This window comes from Narcine bancroftii, chromosome 8 (assembly GCF_036971445.1).
Source record: "Narcine bancroftii isolate sNarBan1 chromosome 8, sNarBan1.hap1, whole genome shotgun sequence".
NCBI lineage: Eukaryota > Metazoa > Chordata > Chondrichthyes > Torpediniformes > Narcinidae > Narcine > Narcine bancroftii.
In genome coordinates this window covers 21,374,117-21,401,687 of record NC_091476.1, presented here as the reverse complement: position 1 = coordinate 21,401,687, position 27,571 = coordinate 21,374,117, and the positions used below count along the sequence as shown (strand labels likewise).

The window sequence follows — 27,571 nt, the reverse complement described above, 5'->3', positions numbered from 1 at the left end:
ATCAATATATTCATCTACTATATTTCTATTTTCCATATAGTACTTAAAAAAAAATTAAACTCTCAGAAGAATATATATAGCTCAATTAGTAAAATAAAACTGATATTTTTGACTTGAATTCATTAATGTGCACATTTACGTTTAACTTGGCCAATTGCCCACTGTTTAATTTTGGGGATAGCTTATCAGAGGTGGCACAGTGCAGCTTGATCATTGGGGCCACTATTCTCAGAATTTAATGAGTTAATTTATGCTCATTTTCAGAGTATGTTTTCTGTGTGCCTGATATTTTGTGTTATCAATGCAAATGTTTTCCACAGTGAATTTCCCATTTTTTTTATGGCTTCTGAACCCTGCAATTCCCATAATACGATAAAAAAATGATGTAAAGAGGTAAGGGGACATTGAAGGACACTGGCAAGAAATTTATTTTTAACAAGTTTTGTGAGAGCTTCAGCAGTTTGGAAAGGAAAAGCAAGCAGATGCAGACACTGGAAATTTGAACAAAAAACAGAAAATGCTGGAAGTAATCAAAAGATCAGGCAGGATCTGTAGAGAGAGAGTATAAATGGTTCATGTTCATGAGATTTTATCAGAATAAGAAATGTTCAAGATTAAAAATGCAGAGAAGAGAGAACAAAGGAAATGATTGTGATCGACTTGTAAATGTTGAATGCCATAATGGTGCCAGCTGGAAGGTGAGAAAGGCTTGATAATGCCAGCTGATTTGTCTGGAGGAGAGGTAAATAGAAAGATTATTGAAACTAGAGGAGAAAGAAAAAATGCTGAAACTTGAAACTGGAAATCTGAAATAAATGATTACATTTGAAATAGCTAATAAGTTAGCCAGCAACTGTAGACAGAGAAAAACTGAGATGATGTTAGTTGCTGATCCTTCATTAGAACTTTCACCAAATTTTCTTCCAATATGTCATTATCACTTTCACCTTTGTTCTTCTTCTTCTCTATCTCCATCTCAGGGGATAGATTAACAAGCAATATCCATCAGATTGGATCATCAATTCCCAGTCAGTCACTGAGCTTGCTTCTGTTGGAAGTCTACCCTGCACAGTCCTCAAAGATGCAAAAGCATCTTTGGTAAACTTGTCATTTTCAAATTGTTCTGATCCTATAGAGCTTGTTTCTTCACACCTTGATTCAATTGTTCCCCCTTACATCATTTGCACTTCTAATGCTCCATACCTCTGTCATTTTCTCTATGATGGGCTAAAAGTCCTTGGTTTCTTTCCAGACTAGCCTCCCTCCATCATCACCATCCTTCTATGCTTTACTGAATTTGTACAACTTCTATTAACTCCACTTGCTTCTTCCCTTTTTACAGAAAAATGCATGGATCCACTCTTTTCCTGGTTCTTTGCAGAATAACTATCTTTGTAACCTACTCAAACTTCTTCCTTTAATTTTACTTTTAGTAGATTGATAACTATATTAGAACTGCTTTCTGCTCTAATACAGGGCTTAGAGTTTTAATCACTTTTGCAGCTGATTTCCAACCTGCAGTTCCATTCATCTGATCCATGTCTGTATTTACCTTTTTTCCCCTTTTTCCATCTCAAGTGATAGCTTGGAACTAACATCTATTATCAGTCCCTCAGATTCCCATTGCAATCTCAACCTACACCTCCTGCTTCAGTGTTTTCTGTAAGAGCTCTCTTTTCTTCAAATTTCTCCAGTTCAATTTTATCTGTCCAATGCTTCAGAAAGGTAGCCAATATGCCAAAGGTTCCATTCCACTCCAGACACATTATCTTCTCCCTCCTACCATCAGAGAGAATCTTCAAGAGTTTAAAATTCCACACCAACAAGACAGCTAGTTTTTCCTCAGCCATCAGGCTCCTGAATGATCCCACAACAGTGCTCTCATTCTGTCCTTATCTTTTCATTTTAACTCTAGACTCTGTAATTGTGTTATTGCCCTTCTACTGTAAGCACATTAAAATCGACCTACTAGACCACTCACTGAAGAATCCTTCTCACTGTTCCAGGTATAATGTGGCAATAAATTTAAACATAAACTACATTTGATGCCATTAATTTAAAGATGGCTTCCTTTCTGCTCAACCAGTACAGTTGATAGGAATCTTAACTGCATCCATGGATGTAACATCTGTTCTTTTACTTGGGCGTCATAGAGCTGTATGGCATGGAAACAGGCCCTTCACCTCAACTCATCCATGCCAACCAAGTTGCCCAATTAAGCTAGTCCCATTTACCTGCCTTTGGCTCACATACCCCTTGACATTTTCTATCCATATATCTGTCCAAAAGTTTTTTTTTTTTTAAATTTCATAATTGTATCCTCCTCTACCACTTCCTTTGGAATTTGGCTCATTAATCCACCACCCTCTGTTGTAAAACACTGCCTTTTAATTTTTTTATGGTCACTTTTAAATCTTTCCTCCCTTCCCTCATCTTAAACCTATGCCCTTTTGGACTCCCCTGCTATTATGTGTTCTGTATTCACTTCCAATGAGATTTAAATAATAGAACAGAGCTAAACAAAAGTTTATATTTTTTATAATTTTTAAAATGCTGTTTATAGCTAAAATTCCAAACAACTGCAATGACATACATTTTCTTTTTTTGAATAGAAATGGAAAGGATTCCATTATCCTGACTGTCCTTCAGCCTTATCAAGTGAGTGTGCTCCTTCATTCTGTTATGTATTGTGTGTGTGTTACCTTACAAAGTATGATTTAAAATCCCATGTTGGAAGATGGGCCTCAGTGTTCAGAGATATTCTAGGCTTATTTCCTGAGCTACTCTGTTTTATTCAATCTTATCGTGACAAATCCCCAGATGGGTGTCCAGTTATAAACTTTTTCTGTTATTCTGAAACTTTTGCTGGAATGTCAAGATTTCAAATCTGAGATTTCAATAAAACTTCAGATTATGAATTGAGCAGTCACAGTTCCCACCTAAACCATTATATTCTTAGAGGGAAGGCAACGTCAATGTATCACATTGTTCTCTGCAGGTGGATAGCTTACATTGCAGTTCAGAGTGATTATCTTCAGTTAAGTAGACAAAGAGAAAGAGAGATAAATATTGTCATAAATGCATAACCAAGACTGAATTAACTGACATGTTCAGTTTTAACTGTGTATCCATAAAGATTGACATTAATAGTGGTCTATCCTTGAGTTTACTTTACACTCCCATTATGAAATTAGAAAATGAAATAATGCTTAAATATGCTGCTAATTTTGCAAGATCCAGCATCTTTTCCACTGTGCACAGTTGTAGGTGATTAGGACATCTTGAAATTTCCAGCCAATGCAGATGGCCTTAACAGCCGGAGGAAAAACTGTAAACCAACTACAAATCTTATACTAGTTAGATTATAGTAGTCCAGCTGAGTTCTTGCCACAACACAATCATTTGAAGCAGTCACTGAAACAGAGATTAGGAAGAAAAGACTTTCTACATTCCACGTCCTCATTAGTCACAAGGAATTGGGCCCACAGACATTCCGCAAAAAAAAAGAACATTTAACACTAAGGCCATCTGCAATCCTACTCAGACTGACATAAGCAGTCAGTGGTTACATCATGCAGGATTCAATCCTTCCATAAATATAAAAACTTCAATTTAAGCAAAGAATCAGTTCACTGGAGGAATTCAGCCTGTAAAGCAGCATCCAGGAGAAGAAATGGAATCACTGACACCGTTCATTAAGACTGAGTGTGGAGAGGGGAGATAGCCAGCATAAGGAAGGGAGTGTGGAGGGGCTTGGTGAATCAATGAAGGATGACAGGCTGATGGACCTGGATGAGAAAGGGGAGGGTTGGAGTTGGAATATAGAGGCAGGTGATAGTTTTTATTTCACACTGTACTATGTTGGGTCACTTTATCCTGGCACACATGACAATAAACAATTTAATTCAAAATCTTTTTTGTACATCCTGATCCAATATACTCTATGTGCTGAGGATGGCATATGTGAACAACACAGCACACATTGTGATGTGCAGAAACCATTTTTTGATGCAAGTGTGGCTAGAATTTCATGAACCATGGTAAAGGTGGCAGTCTTGGAACCCTTTTATTAGCAACATTTAAAATTTAACCAAAGTATTCCAACACATTAACTGTCAGATTCATGCATTACATTTTCTAATTTAATTTTGGTAAAAGCAGTTAATCCAAGAGCCAACAATTCAACTGGGGTAATTACATTTATATTCTTCTTTAATTAAATGGAAGAACTTGTTTGTGTCCTCTTCAAATCATTCTTTTACTCTTTTCACTTTCTCTATATTTTTATTCAAAGTATTTATACTTTTCTGGAAATGGGTTGAAGATTATAATGGACCAAATGTAAAAGGTGAAATCCCGGACTAATATATCCTAATTAATCAGGGTAATTCATAAAATGAAAATTAAATGTGGAGAAATGAATGTAATTAACAACCAGCTGCATAAGGATAAACATGCTTTCATTACTAAGAGGTTTTATTGTTATAGCTTATCAACAGCTGATAGCAACTAATTGAATGAATACAGGAAATAAACACATTTTCAGTTTTAGTTTTACTGGAATGGGCTACATCTTGAAAATTATGTGTTCTTATTCATCTCTAAATTGTAAGTAAGATGATAATGAATTAATTGATGCATTTTTGAAGTGACAAAATGACAAACTAGAATGTCTGAGAGAACAAGCAGCAGACTGTATATTTGTTGTTAATTATGAGTGAATATAGACATTTCAGGAAAAAGCTTATGGTAAAAATGTATCCCTTTTGAGGTTTTCTGATTTTGCCAGCAGGGACAAAAAAGAAAAAGGGTAAGGAGTAGGTTCTGAAAGCCAAAAGTAAAGGCAAGATCAACAGAAGTAGAAATACAGACTGAATTTCCCAAGACCATTTTAAGGTTTTGAACAGGCAGATTTAAAAAAAAATCAAAAATACAACATTGGTGTTGTTGAACATTATTCTAACACAAAATGTTATTGAGTAGTTCGGGCTCACTGCAGACTCCCATCACACTATCACAGATTTTGCTGTGTTTATTAAAATTCTAATTGCATTGGATCTCTAAATTGGAAATGTATTTTCTTGCCAAATCTGTGGAAACCTTCAGGCTGTTCTTTAGAATTGAGATTAATGTTATTCATCCCATTTGTTCAGCTAAGAATTGTGAAGTGAAAATGCAAGAAAAATAGTTCAGAGTTCCCTTTAAGGGTGTCAGAATTTATAGTCTATCAAACTGGTGACCACACATGAGTCTAAACTACCACAACTGACAGTGACACTAACAGTGAAGTAAAGTATGAAATAATACCTATAGAGCTCATTTTGGGTGAAATACACATTGACATTATAATACTTACTTGAAGGATAGCCTGATCCAGTAGCATACCGCTGATGCAATCAATCGACAGGGAAGTTTGGGAGCAATTGCAAATTAATACTGTCAGTTGATTAAATGCTTTTTGTTGTCTGGTATCAAAGTTAAATCTTTCAAGATTTTTATATTAGTGTTCATTCAGTTGGGGATGGAAAGTGAAAAACTACAATATGGATATTGTGTGTGTAAAAAAAAAAAGTAGCCACTTCAGAGCCACTGAGAAAATGAAAACCCAATATCTACAAGTAATTGGCTGTTTATGAAACAAGCATACATTAATATGGTATGCTGTGTTGACCTTCCAATATCATAGCTACTTGTAGCCTGGTCACCTCTGCATGATAAATTATAGTGTCATATTGTGGCAGGATATCCTGACATACAGATGCAAAGCAAGTAATAAGATCGCCCATCGTTATTGAATGAAGATCTACCGGGACCAATGCCTGAAGAGGGCGCACAAAATCAGTGAACCGGTGCGGACTCCGAAAGGCCAACAAGGCCTGTTTCCACTCCGTAAATGGTTCAATGGTTACTCCTCCTTGCACATAAGACAGAAGAGTCTTTAGAGCAACAACATCATGGGGAAGCATTATCAACTCTTCACAGAATTGTCAGCAGCTCTCTGCATGTGCACCAAGTTTGAGATTCCCATGGCTATTTCCAAATTGTGTTGGAACAATGTCTCCATTTAGTTGAATCAAAAAGAATGATTGCAAGAGAAAAAAGTTAATATTAGATCATTTATGTTATTAAAATAATTAAGTTTAGTTATCTATTAAGTGAAACACTTAGTTGTATAAATGTATTGCAATATTTTTTTGTAATTTTGAATATTTTTTATTCATTTGTTTGAATTTGGAGTGGCTTAGATATGGATAAGGCTTTTCAATGGTTTCGTAGACAGGGCTAGTTCTGACTCCAACATATGATAATATCATGCAAGGCTCTGCAACCACACAGAACTTCATATCTGAGCACGTAGCTGGCTTACAAATGTTGGTTAACATCAACAGAGCATCCTAGCAACTATGGAAATCAAGGACAAGCTGCTGGCAGGAAATTTTGGGATCTTGAAGTTATTTTAGTTACTGTAACATCAGGAGTAGCCTCTTACTCAAATGTCTGCAATCAGCAAGTAACACCATTTGAGAGAAAAACCCATAGATTTTCAAGCTAGTTAAGGCTTACAAAAAGATTAGATTAACCACATGTCTGGACAGGCAAAGGAAAAGTAAAACTAGTTTAGATCAAAAGCTTAATTTGTACTTTCCCAAGCTTCCAAGGAGATCTGTTAAAACTTGGGTTATTTACTATACTCTTATGGCCTTCTTCATAAAATATTTAAAAGCTTGCTGGAACTAGGTGTTTGACTGGAACTAAGATACTGTTTTCATATTAACATAACATAGTTGATGTTGATTTTTAATCTACAGTCTCCGAAATCTGCCTTTATCAGTGCAGCCAAGAAAGCACAGCTTAGGACAAATCCTGTCAAAGTGCGATTTTCCGAAGAAGTTACAGTGAATGGAAACAGTTCTGTGAGTACTTGCAAAATCGCATTAGACAATAAGGGGGACATTTAACCCCCAAACATCCACCACATTGCCATCTGAGTACTTCGTGAGAGTGGCATGAGTGGCAATTAAGATGGTGGGAGGAGTTCCATCTGTATTCCTGCCTCCTCCATCTTAATATCCAAAAGTTTCTTCAAAGCCAAGAGAAGCAAGGGAGCTTGTGTTGCCTTGGCCTCAGTAGGATACAATGATTATCTACAGCCATTTGCTCCCATGTCCCAATTGACTTCAACCTTCTAACCCCTTTCCTGAGTAACCTTAAAGGATCCCCAATGTCATCCTGCATTCTACCCTGCACCCATCACTTTCAACTACCACCAATGGAAAACAACAGCAAACTAAGCCAGGACTTAGGAGGGCCTTGGGGAAAGACTATCAAATAGTATCATTAAAAATGAAGGTGAGATATTGAAATTTTTCAGAAGTCATTAGTTCAATGTAAACTTCAACCCTTACACATTTAAATACTTCCCCCCTTAGTTAAAATGCATTCAGTTCACAATTTGGTCTGGCATTAGATTCTTATCTCCATGAGAAAAGGTTTTGTCCTTGACAAAAGACATGAGCATGGCCAACATTAACATTTTTGTACAGGAATAAGGAGATCATGTATAGGTAGAAGTAAACAGTCCCATTTAAAAAGGACGAATTTTCCAGTTTCCCACCAGAAACAAGCTCTCAACCAACTCCTCCAAAATAAATTAGTTGGTCATGTATGTCCTTATCCTTCATGAGGCTTTGTTCTGCATAAATCGCTAACCGTATTAATTTACATTACCTCAGCATCCCGTGGAAATAAATTAATTGCCTCTAAAATGCTTTAGGTTGTCTCACAAATATGGAGCCACTAGTATTATTGTTAACATAACTGCAAGTAAGTTTGGAAAATATGTATTTCACAGATATTTTCTTCAACAAAAAATTAATGCATTCCATTGTTATTTAACTATCTGTATTATACAGTGTTATCCCCAGTCACTTCTTTGGAATATAATAAAGCAGAATATGTCAACCAGCCACAAAGAGTTGTTTGGGTAAATGTCTAAAAATTAGTCAAAGGATCATTTGAAAAGAAGAAAGAAGGGTTCACAGTTTGGGGGTGTGGTGTGTATTTCAAGAGCATTAAACCTTGGCAGCAATACAGGAGGTCATGTTTCTTATCACGTTGGAAGTTACGGCTATGTCAGTGGATGCATGGTTAGATGAGGCTAGAGTTGAGGTGGGACAGTAATGAAGGATTGATAACACTGATCAAAGCATTAAAATCTGGTATTTCTTATTCAGGAGCCAATTTAGGCCAGCAAGCACAAGATTAATGGGTGAATTGGACTGGTGCAAGTTTGGACACAGGCAGCAGAATCTTGGCTGACCTCAAGTTAACAGAATGCAGACAAGAGAAGTGAAGATGCGTGGCCAGCCAGAAATATTCAGACCTAGAGATACAAAGGCATGGATGAGGGTGCAAGCAGCAAATGAGCTGAAGCAGAGAAGGAGTCAGGTGAGGTCACAAAGATAGAAACAGCCACTTTGTAATGTCACAAGTGTTCAGAAATTCTCCTTCAGATAAAATAAAATTCCAAGGTTGAGCCACACATAATTGCCAGTGAGAGGTAGAGGCAAATATATCAGCTTACTGAATATTTTTTAAATTTGTGTCTAGTACTGAATGCCAGACGTGCAGTTTTTTTAAAATAATTATGAAACTGTTGGTAGATCAGGAGAGGAGGTAGTGAGGGGGAGTTGGATATTGCAGAGGATGTGGAAAATGACACCATGATTTTGGCTGTTTTGCCATGGACACAATGTCATTGAGAAATAGGAAGAAACCAAGAATAATTCTTTAGAGAACTACTGAAGTGATCTTGGAGGCAAAGGAAAAGAACCCATTCCACTTGACACTCTGCCCATGTATAAACTGATAAAAATGAATGAGTGCAATCACATTCAACTGGATGATGGTAGGGAGGTTTAAAAGATAGCGTCACAATCAGGGAAGATACAATGCTGGCATTAAATGAGAAAAATATTGTGCAAAACCTGAGGATCACTCATGGATTTTTATGGCAGGCATCTTATCAATTAAATATTTCTGTCTATCCAAAAAATGCCTGTTATTGTAATGCTGTTCTTGTCCAGTTTGCAGTTCACCTTGGATTATGTTCTCAAACTTTAACTGGGGATTAAAGCCATAGCAATTGAGATCTGCAGCAAAATATCAGGACAACTTTATGGGCTACAGGTAGGATATTCACAGGAAGTTCTAGGCTATAAACTTAGTCCTCTTTCATGACTCTGTAGCCAAGTTTGGTCCAATGCAATCTATAAATTCGCTGACAATACCACCATTGATGGCCAGAAATCATGAGTCAGAATACAGGGTGGAGATCGAGAATTTGCTCTCAACTATCTTGGTCTCAATATCAACAAGACCAAAAAGTATATTGTGGATTTCAGGAAGGGAAAATTAGGAACCAATCACTAATCCATACTGATGGGACAGAGATGGAGAGTATTAGTACCTTCAAGTTCCTATGAGTCCACATAACAGATCTCTCCTGGAACCAGTTCATCAAGACAACCATGAAGAAGTTATATTAACACCTTTACTTTCTAAGAAGTCTAGGGATATTTTGCATCCCATCAAATACTCAATCAAGTTTCTACCACTGCACTGTGAAAAGCATGCTGACTGGTTGAATCATGGCCTGGTTTGGTAATTCAAGTGCCCAGCAATGCAGAAGGCTACAAAAAGTATCAGACATAGCCAAGTCCATCATGGGCTCTGACCTCCCATCTATTGAAGACATCTATACGAGGAGATGTCTCATCAATAAAAGATTGCATCATCCTGATCTAAATCCCCCGTTCCTGCCTCCTACTGGAAGAAGTCCAGCACATCTATGTTCAAGAACAGTTTTCCAATGGTTATCAGACTCTTGAACTTTCCCTTTTTATCCTAATTACAAACAACTCTGGCATTACAGAAAGACCTGTCCACACTTTTCAAACACTTTTTAGTCTGGCACTAACTGTAACTATAAATATTGATTATCTTTTATATTTATTGTCACTTTATGTACTGGGATATACTATTGGAGATTTTTTTAATATATAGAATTACCTGTTTGGCTGCAACATGTAAGAATTTTGGTGCATTTTTATATATTGTAATTGTGTGAATGACAATAAGCTAATTATTATTAGAAGAAAATTACCTTCTTTTGTCTCCATCAGGATCCTATGAAAGAGGAAACTCTAATGTTGATCTCAAACGTACTGAATGTGTATCTGGAAAACGGTCAGATGAAATCGTTCACCTTTGATAGCAGAACAACCGTAAGGGTAAGGTCATCTTAGAAAAATAAAATCAAAATTACAATCACTTTGATGAATACATTGAGAGTCATGAATATCTGCAATTGGAAAGTTAACTGGGTAAAGTATGGGAATTTGGAAATGTAATTAAACTTAATTGTTTTTATTTATAGTGGAAAACACATGCCTAAGGGTTCATTATGCAAATGAGCTCTCATCCCATGTCTTCTTTCAATTACTCCATAGATACCCTGTATTAATTAGAACAATTCAAGCAAATCATTACAGAATATCGTTATGAATTGTTTTGGCCCAGCATCTGCTTGAAATAAACAAACCAAGAAACTCATTTCATTAAATATAATCAGGTTTTCTTCAAGAATATTCTATAAAGGACTCAACAATAAAATTCATCATAACCAATCATGATTGGTACATTGACTGAAACAGAAGATACTGTTGTGTATAGTAGATTTGAGTGAATGATATTTTCTACTTCTGATATTCAGTTCAATTAATAAACCACTACAGAGAGACCTCAACTCATGAATGTTCAATTTACAAATCATTGCTATTCTCGCTCCTTGGGGTACATCTCCAAATTCACGATGATTTTGCATTCTCCACCCATCATGTATATTTTGCAGTACTTCCTGGCATGACATTTTGACTTTGTCAACACAGAATGCTCTCTGCAAGTCTGCTTGTTATCATGATTTAGCAGAATTTATTCTGCAAGCCCTTCAAAAAATAAGTTTCAAAACACTCCAGCAGCTCTAAGGCTTGCAGTGAATGTAATTAATAGAATTGAAAATTTACTAAACTGTTTACTAAATCTTGCATCTTTGATGGTGTGAACCATCCTTAACAACAGAAAAAAATTCAAGTTCCAAAACACAAGAGCTGCTAGGATTTTGAACAAGCAATGAGAAGCTGGAAGGGATCACCAGGTCAGGCAGCATGCACAGAGAAAAACAGTCAATGTTTTGGGCCAGGACCTTTTTTTCAAGACTAATAAATATTAGTGCTCAAATTGTGACTCTTGCTAGTGTATTATGTGTCACAAAGGGCCAAGATATTGCAAAACAATGAAAAATGATTAGGGTTCTGATAAGGAGATGAGAATCAACAGCATGTGCCCCTTGGCCTGATCATGATCCAAGCAAAAACAGGATTGTTAAGTTGAGACTTGAAAAAGGGAAAGGGGAAGGCTGCGAGGTCTTCTTAAAATGCTGATATGTTAAGGCCAGCCATTTGTCAAGAATCGAACAGATCCGGAGGTGTCATGGCAACATAAAATTTTTCAGAGGAGTTGAAACAAATTATCACAAGATGGCTTCTCTCCTAAACAAATGGGTAAGATGCCACACTCATTCATATGGAGGGATGAGAAAATTTTCTCCAGCTTTCGAGAAGTCTCCAAGAAGGTACTGTGTCATGGGTAAACTTATACCTCTCATTTTGTTCATTTCAGATTGGTCACAGTATTTGAGCTACCGAAATACACACACACCGAGAGCAGTTCAGTTTATACAAGTCTTTATTACTAAATCTAAAGCTGAATTCACACTACAATATGCAAGCCCTTCCCAATTATACTTATCAACGCCTGGACTGGTTCCAACTGCCAAAGCGAAGTGAGGCAACGACTGCACACTTGTAGTAGGTTGTCAGGGCGCCGGTAGCAGCTTCTCCTCCTCCCTCGACCGGGACGTTAGCTGGACTCTTGAAGTTCTTCTTCTTGCTGAGAGAGGTTGCCACCTCTTGGAGAGTCTCAAACTTCAGCAGTAGGACCCATAGCTTATATTACCCAAAAGTTGTTTACTTCAGATCTTATCTCTTTGAACAAATGATTTAATTCTTCAAGGTCTCCTGACAGCCTGCGACCAACAAAAGAAAACTGCATCTCTGGGCCTCATGGTGGAAGTTGGATAATGTCTACTGATTCATATGCATCCCTGGGCCCCATAGTGTAAATCAGATAATGTCTTCTGAACTGCATCCTGCGCCCCATGGTGGAATTTAGGTGTGTCTACTAATTCATATGCATCCTGGTCCTCATGGTGTAAATTGGATTATGTCTGCTGATTTTGAAAAAAACAAGCAGGTTCTCAGCCTTGCAGAAGCAAAGGCTGGAAAAGTTAAAAAAAAACAGTTTAAATCTTCCATTACATACTGTCAGCCTGTCAAATAAAGATAGATTTGATTAGGTAGATTAGGCTAATATAAAAGCAGAATCTCATGGCGAAGATCAGGATTTTTTTTTAGATCTTATAGAACACTAGAGCACAGTACAGGCCCTTCTGCCTGCAATGTTGTGCTGATCTATATATTCCTTTTAAAAAAGTACTAAACCCATGTTACCCTCCATTTCTCTTTCATCCATGTGCCAGTTTAGGAATCTCTTAAATACCCCTAATGTTTCAGCCTCCACCACCATCCCTGGCAAGGTATTCCAGGCACCCACAACTCTGCATAAAAAAAATGTACCCATAATGACTCCCTTAAACTTCCTTCCCTTCACTTTGTACTTGTATTCTCTGGTGTTTTCTATTCATGTCCTGGGAAACAGGTTCCAGCTGCCGTTCAATCTATGCCTCTCAATCTTGTCAACCACTATTAAGTCTCCTCTCATTCTTCTATGCTCCAAATTTTAAAAAACCCAGCTTCATAAGACTTATCTTCCAACCCAGGTAACATCTTGGTAAATCTCCTCTGCAACCGCTCCATAGCTTCCATATCCTTCCTGTAATGAGGAAGGATATGGAACACAATTCTCTCCAAGTGTGGTCTCAGAGATTTGCAACTGGACCTCTCTAGTCTTGAACTCAATCCCCCTATTAATGAAACCCAGCATCCCACAGGCTTTCTTAACTATCCTTTCAACCTAAGCAGCAACCTTGAGGGATGTATTGATTTGGACCCCAAGGTCCCAAAACTTATCACATGATTTCATTATAACGCTGCAAAACCCTTCTCTACCCAAGTGTTCGAATACATTTTCAAAGGAAAGCACGAGGCCAAGCAAGCTGAAACAACATTTAGAGACCATAAAGAGTGGAAAGATAAAACCTTGCATTACTTCAAAACTCTTTGAGAGATTTCAAGAGAAGGCTGATGTTCAGATGATCACCTAAATCTCACAGAAATTAGAAAAGAGTCTTCTTGCATCATACAAGATAAGTGAATTAATTGCTGAAAGTGGAAATACTTACATCTCTCTCACTTGTTTTGCTTTCCACATCCATGATATCGAGCATCGTGAACTTGAATGCCAAATAAACTATTCCGAGTAATTTCACTGTTTCTGGAAGTAATAAGTCATTTCATTTTAATCCATGGAATTCTCTTTACAATTCAATAAATCCACTCTGCAAGAGAATGGCACTCTTCTAATGGCTTATGTCAGATTGTAGAACAGAAACAAGATAATAGATGTTATTTGCCAGGATTAAAATGAAGTAGCCATCAACAATACAAGCACCATCACCACCAAAACAGCTGGCCATGAAGAGCCTTTCTGTCATATAGAGAACATAATAGCCATCTTCAAAGATAATGATCCAATTAAAGATGGATATGCTTTACTTTATGGAGCTATACCAGAAGAAGAAAGTTGTCTAAATATCCATCAAAACCTTCTTTAAGACAAGTTCATCAGCTATCCATGAATAGTACAGAAAGAAACATCATAAGATCCATCAAACTCAGTTCATCAGCACCACATTAACATTAGCAGTTCATCCTCTTTCTCTTCACCCAATCCCCAATGGGATCTTGGAGCAGGAATACATCTCCCAGCCAATCTACACTCAACTGGCTGGGATAGGATTGAGTTGACGAGGAGGAGAACATACAGGTAGTGGTATTTGAATGCATTTGAAGCCTTCATCCATCACGCTAGAAATTACAGATTTATAAGATGTTGTCAGAGTAACTCAGGCATGTAACTGAACCATATTTTCAGTGGTGGAGAGAATGAATGCTTAGAGCAGGGCAAGTTCCTTTACCTGGATTGTGATAATCAGCCCACACTGTAACAAAATAAACAGCAGAACCACAGAGCATACAACCACCTTTATTATATAACATTAGTGGGAGTAAAGGGTTCAAAGAGTAGAAAGTATCACTCATTCCTTGGACTGAACCTTATTCAGAGTATACAGCATTTGGTCCTTTTTGGCAGTGCATTTTTCACAAGTTTCTTATACAGGTTGTTTTGAAGTTGATTGTTCCTGTTTCTTATTAGCATCTATTTTTGTGGTTTTTTTTCCTCTTAGGAATGTAAATTTATTTCATCAAACAGTTAATCACTTTAACAATTAATCTCATTTAAGTTTCAACCCTTACATGGTTAGGCCTCAAACACTGCCCTAAGGAACACCTGCAGTGATGTTCAAGGACTGATTGCTTAGCCACTATTAAAATGATGTCTCAAGGTTTTTAAGATAATTCAGGCACCTTTGTGTTTATGCATCTGACTGCTGAGTTGAAGTGAATTGTGTCACAAGATCACTTGATCTCTATTGCCCAATCAGCTTCTTGCTGACTTGATTCAAATCCAACTGCCTGAATCACCTGACTCCAATTGCCACGTGCACACTTCAGATAAAATCCCTTTTGAAGTCTGCAATATAGCTTTGGTCTTGTTGTCTAATGCTAATTCTTTATCTTCAAGGTTAATAAATCTTTATCACACACAAAGCAGAGGAAGCTTTCCTTAGTGTTTGACATTCCTTTCCTGCATCCTTTTATGTTAATGGCAATTGTCTTATCTGAAAAATCTTCACCCAAGGTAGTGGCTCCTTTCCTTAATGTTTGTCATTCCTATGTGACTTTTTCTACATTCTTTACAGGATGGTGCCTCACCTCTTCAGGGATGCTGAAGTTGCAGCCATCCATGTTGGGAGAATGTATTCTATCATGTTCCTTAAGTGTGCTTTGTAAATTGTGGATAGTCTTTGCAGGGTCGAAAGATGATTCACTCACCCTAGGATGCCAAACTTCTGTCCTGTTTTTGTGGTTAGTCCAATTGAATTTCTGGCCAGAGGTCATCTCCAGGATGCTGCTGGGAGAGGCTTGATGATGGCTAGGTCATATTGCCTGGGTTTTGTTCTATGCAAGAAATGACTGCTTTATTTGTTGAAGGGTGATGAATGGAATTGAACATTGTGCAATCACCAGCAAATGTTTCTCTTTTGATCCAATGAAGGTCATTGAGGTGACAACTTAGGATGGTTAGGCCTCAAACTCTGCCCTAAGGGACACCTGCAGTGATATTCTATGACTAGTTGCTTAGTCACTATTAAGAACAACCATTACATTTGTAAAAGGTGTAAACTATACTCAAATAACATGCCAGTGGCAATAGGAAATATGTTTCACCGCATATAACAATGTTGGCTGTTTCTCCCTTGTGAATCCTGTAAAAGAAGTTCTGAGATCTGACTTGCACAGTGTTATGTTTGTGCAGGACGTGATTCTCACACTGCAAGAAAGGTTGTCTCTCAGATGCATAGAACACTTTGCACTGGTGCTGGAGGTGGGCAATGAAGGTCCAGAGAAGAAACTTCTTCTGTTACATGAGGCAGAGACTCTGATACAGGTCAGTACAGGCAGCTGCCAGCACCACACAGTTATTCACTGATATTTTCCTTTGGTTTTTCCTTTGACAGTATTTCACTCTTTTAAAATTTCTTCTGTCCGTACTCCTATCTGTGGTAGGTTAGGTTTCAGGGATACAAGTCTTCTAATGCTTTTGCACACCTAATCTAGCAATCTTCAGCATAGGGTTGATAAATTCAAGAACAGGAATCCTAAATATTTTATTAGTGCTGGAATGCAATAATTAAGAGGTTCGTTGCTACAAATTAAAATAATGCCATGAAAAATGAAGAGAGATAGATTACATCCAATGGCAAATTTGAACCTGAATGAACTTGGATAGATGATTAAATTGGTCCAAATAACAGACCATACTGATCTTGCTACTTTCCTATAAATGTCTGATGGAGAGCAGTAGGCTCCTTCTGGACTAAGGGAAATTGGTTGACTGAAGTTTTAACAGGAGTTCTATGGGAAATCTGTTGCAGTTTTCTCCTCAAGGCTACCCTGGAGGTAAAAGAAGCCTGGGCAAAAAGAAACCTTGCAGAGAAAAATAATATTTTTCAACTTTTTAGTGAGCCTGAAAGAGAGGGAATATTGCTTGTGGTCTGATAGAAAATCCTGCAGCTCTCAAGCTTTGGGTTTACCCCAATTTGGCCTTCCAAACACTCACCTGAATTTATGAATTCACAAAGACTCCCACAAGTCTGCCCCAAGATATATTCATTGGTCATACATAAATATCCACTTCTGCTTCCTTAATGGAATATTACAGTCATTATACACATCATGTTCTCATCCCAACTATTTAGCTTAGAATGATTGTAAAATTCATGGCAACTTTGTTCCAGTTTCTGCTGAATTTTTATCCTAGTCAATTAAAATTCGATGTACTTTTATAACATGGTACCTTATAGTTGGCAGCAAGAGGTAATTAAACTCATTTGCCAGGGTTAGTCTGGAATACATGTGGCAGTACTGGTAAGTCAATATGGGCCTCCCTGATTCATTGAATATTCTCCAATCAAACTCTGTATTCTAATTTTGCAACCAATATTTAACATAAACATCAATACACAACTGCAGCATGCAAACTGGGAAAACTAATATTGAATTGTGTAAAATTAATGCTTTTATATATATTTATGACTAATTGTTTCAATTTGTCATTTAATAATTGAGAAACCTCTTTTAATGTGATTTGCCTTCAATTAACCATACTGATTTAATTAGATTCAACTGTGTTTACTGATGTTAAAATTCAGTTTTTATATTTATTGCTAGGTTGTGCAGCGCAGTCATTTTAACACCATGAAATGCATCCTCAGAATCACCTTTTTTCCAAAGGACCCAGTTGATCTACTGAGGAGAGACCCAGTGGCATTTGACTACCTATACGCTCAGGTAAGATTAGCAGCAAAAGGGAGCTTTTGGCAAGAATCTGGGAAAAGGATGTGATCAGAAGTGAATTCCACAGAATATGCATAGAAATCTAAATAAAATGGGTTTAGCAAAATTCACATGGATCAAATTTTATTCTTGGTCTAAACCAGTGGTCTTCAAAGTTTTTATTTCCACTCACATACCATCTTAAGTATTCTCTATGCCATTAGGTGCTCTGTGATTAGTAAGGGATTACTTAAAGTGGTATGTGAGTGGAAAGAAAGAGTTTGAAAACCACTGTTTTAATTGTACCTAATTAACTCATTATGTGTACGGTTTCCTAACTCCAAAGGAAATGGCCCATTGACAATTTTTCTTAAGCAAAATATTTCAGTAACAATTGGGTCTAGAGCAGTGATTCTCAACCTTCCCTTCCCACTCACATACCACCTAAAGTAATCCCTTACAAATCACAGAGCACTGATGACATAGGGATTACTTAAAGTGGTATGTGATTGGAAAGAAAAAGGTTGGGAACCATTGATGTAGTGCTTTCAGGAACACGAACCTGTGGCGCAACCTCAGACAACCTCAGGCTTCTCCTACTGAGCCTGATCTCTGATTCACTCTATTCCATCAAGATGTATTCATGTATTTGGCTTCCCTTTATCTGGTCAGTAGCTACTGCCATGGTGTCGTAATGTTCCATGTCGGTATTGTGTGAATGTTTGTATTTATAATTCAACTGATTCTTAGTACAGTAACATCCTTGTTATCTGGAATTCAAACCACCAACAACAAAAAAAAAGGCAAATAAATAAATAAGGATTATAAAAAAGTAAATGAGCTTTGCTCATAGGTGTTTGAATAAAATGGTGTCACACAGCATGAAGAGCTAGTTGATGCCATTCGCCATTGGGGTGGCTCCCTTCAAGTGTTTCCTTATCCCTGCTTATTATGAGTTTTTGTCTTTATTAGTACCAATATATTAGTAAGGCTTTTTTTCTGTGAACTTGGGGGATGGGGATTAATTATGATGGCAGCACCTGCAATTGAGGTTCGAATTTAAATTTAAATGTACATTTTGTAAGTTATGGAAATTAGCTGATTAAAGTGAACTTTACATAATGAAGGACTACAATACAGATTTTTTTCAAATTACTTTACATTTTGCACTGTTATTTGTCTTTTAAACTGTTTATTCTTAATGCTGGTATCAAGCAACTGGAAAACTCAATCCCCATTCGTGCTGGATATCAGGAATTTTACTGTAGCAGTTTATCTCATTGTCACATAACCATCCTCTAACTCTTCCCTCAACAGTTATATTTCCCTTTATTTTAGTCTGTGTTTTGTTCTCTGTCCCCGCTGAAAGGGTGGTATGGTTAGTGTAGCGGTTAGCACACCATTAGTACAGTGCCAGCAATGTGGGTTCAAATCCAGTGCTATCTGTAAGGAGTTTGTATGTTTTCCCCATGACTGTATTAGTTTTCTCCAGGTGCTCTGGGTTTAAAGACGTACAGGTTTAGTAGGTTAATTGGCCTCATGGGTATATTTGGCAGCGTGGGTTCGTGGGCCAGAATGGCCTGTTACTGTGCTATATCACTAAATTTAAAAAGTATAATGAAGTGACATTTGGGCTTGTTTCAATTATCATCTACCTTTTATCTTTCCCACTAGTTTAAGGCCTTTGCAATCTCACAATTTATCCTTTCCAAAAGGACAACAGTTCCATTACCATTCATGAAAACTCGATTCTATTGACACAGCTCCTTCTTGATCCAATACAGGTTTCATTCTTCCATCAAAAGGAACTTCTCTTTCCATTACCAGCCTTTTAAAGGAAAAACAAATCTACAGATGCTAGGAGTCTAAAAGGCAAAAAAAAAATGCCAAAATACTCAAGTCAAGCAGTACACATGAAGGGAGAAACACAGTTAATGTCTCTGGTCAATGAATATAACCAGAGCATTTTAAACCCTTCAATTCATGTTTATCCTCAATTCTATGTCCTCATGTGAATTTGCACATGGCTTGCATCTATTTCAATTGTTTCTAATTTATCTCTTCACTCTTGATACATCTTCAGCTGGAACTTTTGCATGTTTCATCTTTGTCATTTGTTCCATTGGTGACCTTGACAATTGGATTTTCTCTCTTCCTCTCCAAATCCTTCCCTAGTTGTCTCTTATTCTTGCCCATGATTTGTGGATACTATCTAATTAATCATAGACTCCCCTATAATTTTCCACCTTTCATTTTGATTTTCAAAACATAACACCATGTACATTTCTTCCCCAATTCCAAACCTCAGCAGCCTTTCTTGGAAAGTCCGAGGAACCATACTTAGCCACATCCCACTCTGATTACACTGGATTTTGCTTCCTGAACACTTTTGGGTGTATTTTATGGATTTTTGGGCTGCTGATCACAAAACCACCTTAAAACTTTCATGTGTCGTTCTTTAGATATAAACTATTTTGTGATTTCCTGTCATATTTTAAGTCTACTAGTGTATTCCCACAAAGCAAACTGTTTTGGTCAAGCATGCCTGGCCATTCACTCAGTGCAGGTGCTAAGGAAATGTTGTCTTAAGCCTGGACATGCTTAGTCAGAATAGATGCAGACAGGTTATAGAAGTGGCTCACATATACAGATGCTGTGGATTACATTGATATGGATTGAACACATGTTGATGCAGATGTTATTCAGGTAATAGCATAGTGAGTGTACTTAACAATAACATGTATTGTCTGAAGGAAGATTCAATATGGCAGAAATGCCTCATCAATGTTACAATAGCTGCGATACATTCTTTTACATTTATGGCGAGTATACGGTTAATACTAAATTCAATAAAAGTTAATTTAATGTTTCTCCAACTTCCTACATGATACAGCAAATCTGAAATTATCTTTGTGTTCAGCTTGAAGTTCTCTCTCATAATCCCCATTTTCTTTCAAGAGACAAATCTTTTGAAAAATATTGTTTTCCAGTCTAATGGGTTAACTACTTTCTCAGTCGACATAAATGCGGCATCACCATTTTACTCCCAGACGCTCTGCTACAAAACATTGCACAGAGATGTGCATGTTGGTAAATTCAATTACATTCACTGGGTCAATATTCCTTCCTCCCTCAGATGATATCACCCCATCAAAAGGCTGCACTTATCCAAGCTAATCAACTACAAACAATCATTCAATATTGCATCTTGCTATATAGACATGGCCAAAGAATCAATTAAAATTATGTATCTCATTTTGCTCTTTAATAAATTATCTCATACAGCAATAAATATTGTGAGACAGAATAGAGGAGATATTTCTCCCACCCCCAATCTTCACATCAATTCACCAAGCTCCAGCCCAGCTTTCCTCCTTTTGTCGAAGGACCTGACAACATTCTCCTCTCCAGTTTCATACATGAAAATATCTCAATAAAAATATTGGAAGATCAAAGATTCAAGTGTTTCCTGAGAGGAATCAGGAAAATTGGGAGCATAAAAAAGTATGACTGTTTCTAATAGTAACTGAATAACTTCAAAAGTTAGTGCTTTGGTCCTGTAGAGTTGCAGCGATGTGATGAAAGAACGATTCAGTGGTGACTTAGCGGAAAATATAATGCTGCAGTTGACTGCGCTGCACATCTACATCACTGTCTCCAGTGCAAGAACCAATCAGAAGATCACACTCAGAAATGTTGAGTAAGTACAATTTTTTTAACTCATTTTTGAGGATGTGAATTGCCCTTAAAAAGATGGTGATGAGCCTTCTTGAACCACTGCAGTCCTTCTACTTTCCAGCAAAGGGTGAATTCTGTAATGCAAAGTCAGTGAGCAGGCAGAAATTGAGGATTCTGATGCACCTGAAGTTTTGTTAACGTGAGGTGTAAAATTTGTTTGTTTCTCCACGTTATCTACTTTTACCACGCAAAGAAGTCTAAAGACATTGATTAAGTAAAGTCAAAGTTACACAAGTTATGAGCGAAGTAGGGAAATGGACAACTACTTTTTAAATATTATTCATTTATCCATGCTCTGGAGCAAACACATAGCTTCATGTTTCTAACAACTCCTCAGACCACTCATAATTTTCCCCCGCCCAGTATTACTTTTGCTCCCTTCCACTTTCAGCTTTGAACTGCTGCTGTTCTAGGGACTGTACGCAAGTGGTCCAAGGGTGTGATGAAAGAACGATGCAGTGGTGAAGGGTGCTTTGTGAAATCAGGAATTCCAACCTTTTCAATTACTTCAAAAACAGTTATACTATTAAAATGGGAATCATAGGGTCACACAGAGAGAGGGAAAAGAATAATAGCACCATTGATTTTTCTATATTAATAAGGAGATATTGTTAGGCTCCAATTCCCCTTAAGAATGTAATGGTGAGACACCTTCCTGGGCCGTTGTACTTTTGGTGCTGCAGAAGTTACAAGATTTAGACCTTGAACAAAGAAGGCCCAATGATATATATCCAAGTGCAGGAAAGAAAAAGAAAATAGTCAACATGAATTGAGAAGAAAGGTATAAGAGGCTAAGTTCAGATTTATTGTCGGAGTACATACTTGACATCACATACAACATGAGATTCTTTTTCCAACAGGTGAGGCAGAATTATTAGTAGTGCAAAAACTGCACACAACATACACATGTAAACTAAACTGCAATACAAAGGGAAAAAAAAAAACAATAAAGTGCAAAAGTAAGGCCTTAAATGAATCCCTGATTATTTGTTGTTGAGGAGTCTGATGGTGGAGGGATAGCAACTATTCCTGAACCTGAGAGTTTTGTGGCACCTATACCTCTTTCCTGATGGTAACAGCGACAACAGAATGTGTGCTAAATGGTGTGGATCCCTGATGATTGCTGATGCTCTCCAACAGCAGCATTCCCTGTAGATGTTATCAACGGTGGGGAGGGATATGCCTGTGATGACCTGAGCTGTATCCACTACTTTTGGCAGGGTTTTACACTGAGGGGTATTGATGTCCCCATACCAGACCATGATGCAGCCAGTCAGCACACTTTCTACCAACATCTGTAGAAATTTGTCAGTGTTTATGATGTCATACCAAAACCTCCACAAACTCCTGAGGAAGTAGAGACACTAACATGCTTTCTTCACAATGCCATTAGTATGTTGAGTCCAGGAAAGATCCTCCGAAATAGTGAGCCCCCAAGAAAAGGTTGAATGGAGATGGAGAAAAATAACAACATGAATTGAGGTGGGGGAATAAACTAAATGGAAACCACATTGATGCGTCATTCTGCTTGGACGAAGAGCAGGCCTGATCCTAGTTTCCACCCAACAACTCTGCTCCTAACTTATCACTGCCATAGGAAGAGCAAAGTGAACTGAGGGCAAGTGAGGAGAAGAAACTTTTTCTGCATTTCCATTGCAATTATGCCATTAATTTAAAAACAGTTTAAAATAGTAGTAACAGTGAAAATAAATATTCAAACTAACCCTCATTTTGAACACCAGGAAATCTGTACAATATTGAGATGTACAACAGATTACCTAAATTTTTATACCTTTTTCAGTCTTTGCCAATTTTTACTCCTAAGTCTTTTTTGATTCTCTTGACACAATATTATCCTCTATATGGAAGAATAAACATCCTCACCTAAATAAAGTCCATTTGTAAACACTTAAAGAATGGAGGTTTAGCCTTACCAAACTTTAGGTTTTATCATTGGGTAGTCAATTTACAAAACCTTATGTTCTGGTTACACTATATTAACTGTGAAGATTGTCCAATATGGGCCTCTTTGGAATGTAATTCTGTTACAAAATTTTCTCGCATCTCTCTTCTTGGTTCTTCCTCATTTCCTATACCTTTCAATAAATTAACTAATAATCTGTGGTTAACCATACTTTGTGGATGTGGATACAATTTATAAAACATTTTAGTTTAATGAGGCTTTCTCTTTCTAATCCTATGTTTTCTAATTATTTCTTTATAGTTGATTTAACTTTTAAAGAATGGTATAGATTGTGAATTAAATGATTTAAAGATTTACTTGTCGAGGGGAGTCTCACTTCCTTTTGAACAACTTTCAGTTAAATACAGTCTATCAAATACTCTTTTATTTTCATAATCTGCATAATTGAAAGTATGTTTTTACAACAGATTTCCTTCCCCTGTCAACTTAAACAAATATTAAGAGTTGTAGAGTTGGTAAATATAATGTATCTTAAGGAAGCTATGCAAGTCAACACTCTTGACTTCTGCTCACTAATGACCTAGGTATTATCAGCAAATAGGAGTCTTACCAATTAATCCCTGAGCATCAGGGTCAGCGCCAGAGAGAGTGTTAGCAGGGGGTGTTGGATAACCACATGGGGGCAAACTCTTCTGCTCTAAAACTCACTCAGCAGGGTGAGGGGTGTGGTGCTGGTGGTGCCTACCTTCCTCTGCATGCTGCCATGGTTGTACTCCCCCATCCACCAGCATTTCATAGAACAGCGCGTGGTTTCTGGAATGTGATTCTTTTGGTGACACCCCCCTGATAGCATCACCGCAACCCCTAGTGCCGCTACTGCTGGGGCACTTGGATCTGCAGCCAATGAATGAATCTAAAAAAACTGAACTGTAGATGGTTTCATGGAACTTCCATGAACATGAGAGTTCAATATTATAAATGCAAGTTGATTCAAAAAGAAATGTTAGAATATTCAGCTGTGATTAAAAGTAAGATTGCTTTGGAATGGTAAATTAAAAACTGGTAAACTAAATTATGGAAGTACATTTTAAAATATTTGATACAATATTGAAGAATAATGGCCTAAATTGATTTAAAATAGAATTTCCATTTGACATCATAGTTTGTTTTGAAATCCAGATTTTAAAATGACGTGTTGTTTCTGCAAAGAGAATGTGTCCATTACAAGTTCTCTGGTCATTGACTGGTGGGGTATGGAGCTTCTGTCAATTAGTGAGCCAGGACCAAAACTGGTGGAAAAGGAGAAAAGGTGAAAGCAACATGGCTTCACATGTATTTATCATCTTTTCAATGCTATAAATAAGCTGAACATTGAAGCTCAATCAAACATAAACTTTATTCATACACAATAAAATAAATACAAAAGGAAAACTGTTGAGTTCTATATTTATAAATTTCCATCACTTCTATTTACAACATTACCAGTACCACCACTGTGGCAGCATCTCACCACACATGAGCTGCTGACAATAAGACTTCGACATCAACAGGCAACATACAACCCAGTTCCAATTTAAAAACATACTGCAAAGTCTTTCTCTCTCACTCACACACACACACACCCACCTTCCTGGAGTCAACATCATTTGAAATTGATCATAAACTCCACTACACAATAAATGCAGATAGACCCAAAATTCATTCAAATCAACATTTTACGTTATAATCATGTAAGCCAAGGCTGGCATCATAAAGTGAAATAAGCACATGGTTTAGGTTTAGAAGAGCTGCAGGTGACAAGTGTTGGTGCTGAATCTCCTAAGAATGGTGTCCTTCCACTCATTAGTGTATTTTCAGGTTAGATCCCTCTCAAACGCTAGCTGAACCAACTGGGCCTTTCTTTTGTGGAATATTGCATGTCTGTGGTTGTCCAAAAATCATTTCTCAGAGTGGAGAATGAATTCTCACACATTGCTGTGGAGGCGCCAAATGTTACGGCATTTTAACAGGAGTTCTGCTCAGATGCGTCTGGTACTTTGAGAGGATGTGCTGTATGGTCCAATCCCACTCAATTGTCTCCAATTGTTTTTGCAACCTGAAAATCTGCTTATCAACATCAAACTCTGTCTCAATTACAGGCAATCATGACAGGTCCATAATATGCTTCACAGGCTTTATATCAAGAAATGTATCACTTTCTGGATTCAATGCACTAGCCAAATATGAGTTGTGCTCACTGAATCTGCAAGCACTGAATGGATGGTTTTCTAGTACATCTGAAGTTCATTTCTTTTTTGTGATCATCCCTGCGTCCTGTAGTTCCCATAACAATCATCCATAATCATGTTCACTTTGCATGTCCGTTGGATCACAGGTCTCAGTGATGCGCTGGCAGCCATGACCCAGACCTTATTAAACTCATCATCACAATGGTGTCTTCATACACAAGCTGTTGAACTAGCCACAATATTTAAACCTGTCATCAAGTCTGCCTCCTTTTTCTGCAGAAGATTGTTCAATGGGTCTAACAGGGCAAGAATTGTGTGCACTAAATGGGAAATGAATGAGAAATTGGCCTGAGTCATCTTTCACAGCAGGCTCACAGCCTCCATTTGTATACTTGTGCTATAGACCAGGAAAAAGTCAATCCCACTAGTCAAAAGAGAATGTTATGTCATCAAAGGAGTTTAGAATGACTGACACAGTGGCAAGTTGTCCTGTCCATCTCTGATCCAGAAGGCATTTAAGATGCCTTATAATACACACCAATTGTCGGCTTCCTGAATAATTTGTAGAGGGCATCACGCACATGAAAGAAGTCTTCTACAGCTACCTTTGCTGACATTGCATGTTCCACCACAAAGTGTAGCTGATGGTTAAGACAATGCACATAACATGATCTAGTTTCTCTTGCAGTAGCTTCTGGGGGTCACCGTGCTTCCCAAACATCTGAGCAGCCCTATCAAATACCTGGCTTAGAATCTTTGTGTCTAATCCAACCTCATTTAACTCTGCCAAAATTGTCTGCTAATGTCTGTGCATCACCTTTGCCAGCTGTTGCCATGGTTAACAGGTGGTCTGTGACCTCATATGACTCATTTACAAATTGAATGATAATCGATATATTTTCACATCCGGTGGGGTCACGGGTTCCATCTTCTTTCAAATTGTAATAGGAGTTGCCTACTTCCTCCACTATAGCCTCTGTCACCGCACTGCTGAGTGTTCTTACGAGTTCATTTTGCATGTCATGACAGGTGTATGTGGCATTGCGAGGGATTCTTTTCACAACCTCAGCCAATTCAGGATCCTTTTTAACTGTATAATCCAGTAAGGAGAAGAAAAGTGCACTCTCCCCCCCACCCCAAACATGTTATCAAAGGTCTCTATCTTCCCTCATAAAGGTAACTGGTTTTCCACCGAAAATCCAAGAACATTGATGACCAGTTCTTTCACAATTGTTCTGCTTTGATAAGTGTTGAAATCTCCTTTCCAGTACTGACATACATCTCCCACTCCTTCTACAGTGTATAGCAAGAGATATGTTCCTTTGAGGATTTATGTTTATGAAATCCCCGATCTCTCTCCACAGCATTTTTCCAGTTACAAAAGCCCACATTCACAAAGCATCCAGTGTCTGATGCCTCCAAGTGGTGCTAGACAGCCAACAGCAAAAACAAAATGCTGCGTTCTGACACTGCATTCAAGCCAGTGTTGGTTGTGATACCAAGCAGAGATGGATGAACGGTTCCTACCAACGAAAATGCTGGCAGGGTACTTCTGTAAGACAATCTGGTTGGGCTGTCAGTCCCGAGGTGATCTATGGTTAAGGGCTGCCTTCCACAGCTAGTACTTACTTCAGCATCATGACTGCTACTTGCAGAAGGACTAGGAGCCTCTGATTTTATAGAGGTGACCATGCTGGGTGCTGGTGGAGCTGTAAGAGGCCTTGAAGAAGCAGATACATCCAGCCATTTTCTTGTATCCATTTCCATTGATTTCTGTTGTGTTTCTTTAACAATTGATTTGCAAGGGAGGAATGGTAAGCACATTTTCTTCAGTTTTAAATGTGGCGCCACGGTATGACATCACATGCACATGTGCGTTGCATGTATTACAGCATATTTTTCCTTTCCTATTTCATTTAAATTAATTTAGAGAACAGGCAAGTTTTAATATTAAAAATATACTTTAATTTTAAAAACATTTGTGCATTTTGTCCTCAAGGCTTGGCCTGCAGGTGGGTGTGTCACCATGTGTGGTTGGGAGGGCTGGCACAAGACCCGGTTGGGAGGGATTACTGAGTTTGTGGACACAGCACCTCGCAAGGAGGGGCCATGCCTACGAACGCTCCCCCTTGGCACCGACCGTAAGCATTGATACAGTAGCATTCAACATGATATGAAAGTCAAGCAATTTAAGATGAGCAGCAGTTGTGATATTGCATGCAAAGCATACCTGACTTGGTTACCATTCAAATTTCCTGGGTATTTTATCATATGGACAGGAAACATGTCTGATTTCTGGACTGATCCTTATCCTGGTAACTATGAGAATGTTTCCTAAAATCATCTTTAAAGCTGATGTCAAACAGGAATGCAAGTACTTTTCGTTATAATTTTAAATCCCTTGATCTTTCAAAGGCAAATAA

At 37.7% G+C, this 27,571-nt stretch overlaps 1 protein-coding gene across 10 annotated transcripts in view; it reads left to right on the top strand.

The window, feature by feature from the left end:
* Nucleotides 1-27,571, top strand: part of frmpd3 (FERM and PDZ domain containing 3) — a 127,196-nt gene that overhangs the window by 51,823 nt on the left and 47,802 nt on the right. For 4 of the 10 annotated variants that reach the window (XM_069893096.1, XM_069893098.1, XM_069893097.1 and 1 more), the window contains exons 1-5: nt 8,242-8,448; nt 10,185-10,292; nt 15,739-15,870; nt 17,154-17,273; nt 20,822-20,958. In XM_069893096.1, coding sequence (XP_069749197.1) covers nt 8,335-8,448; nt 10,185-10,292; nt 15,739-15,870; nt 17,154-17,273; nt 20,822-20,958 — 611 coding nt within the window. In that variant the 5' untranslated portion in view covers nt 8,242-8,334. Of the gene's footprint in view, nt 1-2,612; nt 2,659-6,809; nt 6,915-8,241; nt 8,449-9,092; nt 9,190-10,184; nt 10,293-11,375; nt 11,693-13,031; nt 14,125-15,738; nt 15,871-17,153; nt 17,274-20,821; nt 20,959-27,571 lie in introns of those variants that run through there. The other 6 variants (XM_069893104.1, XM_069893099.1, XM_069893100.1 and 3 more) reach the window with 6 other exon arrangements.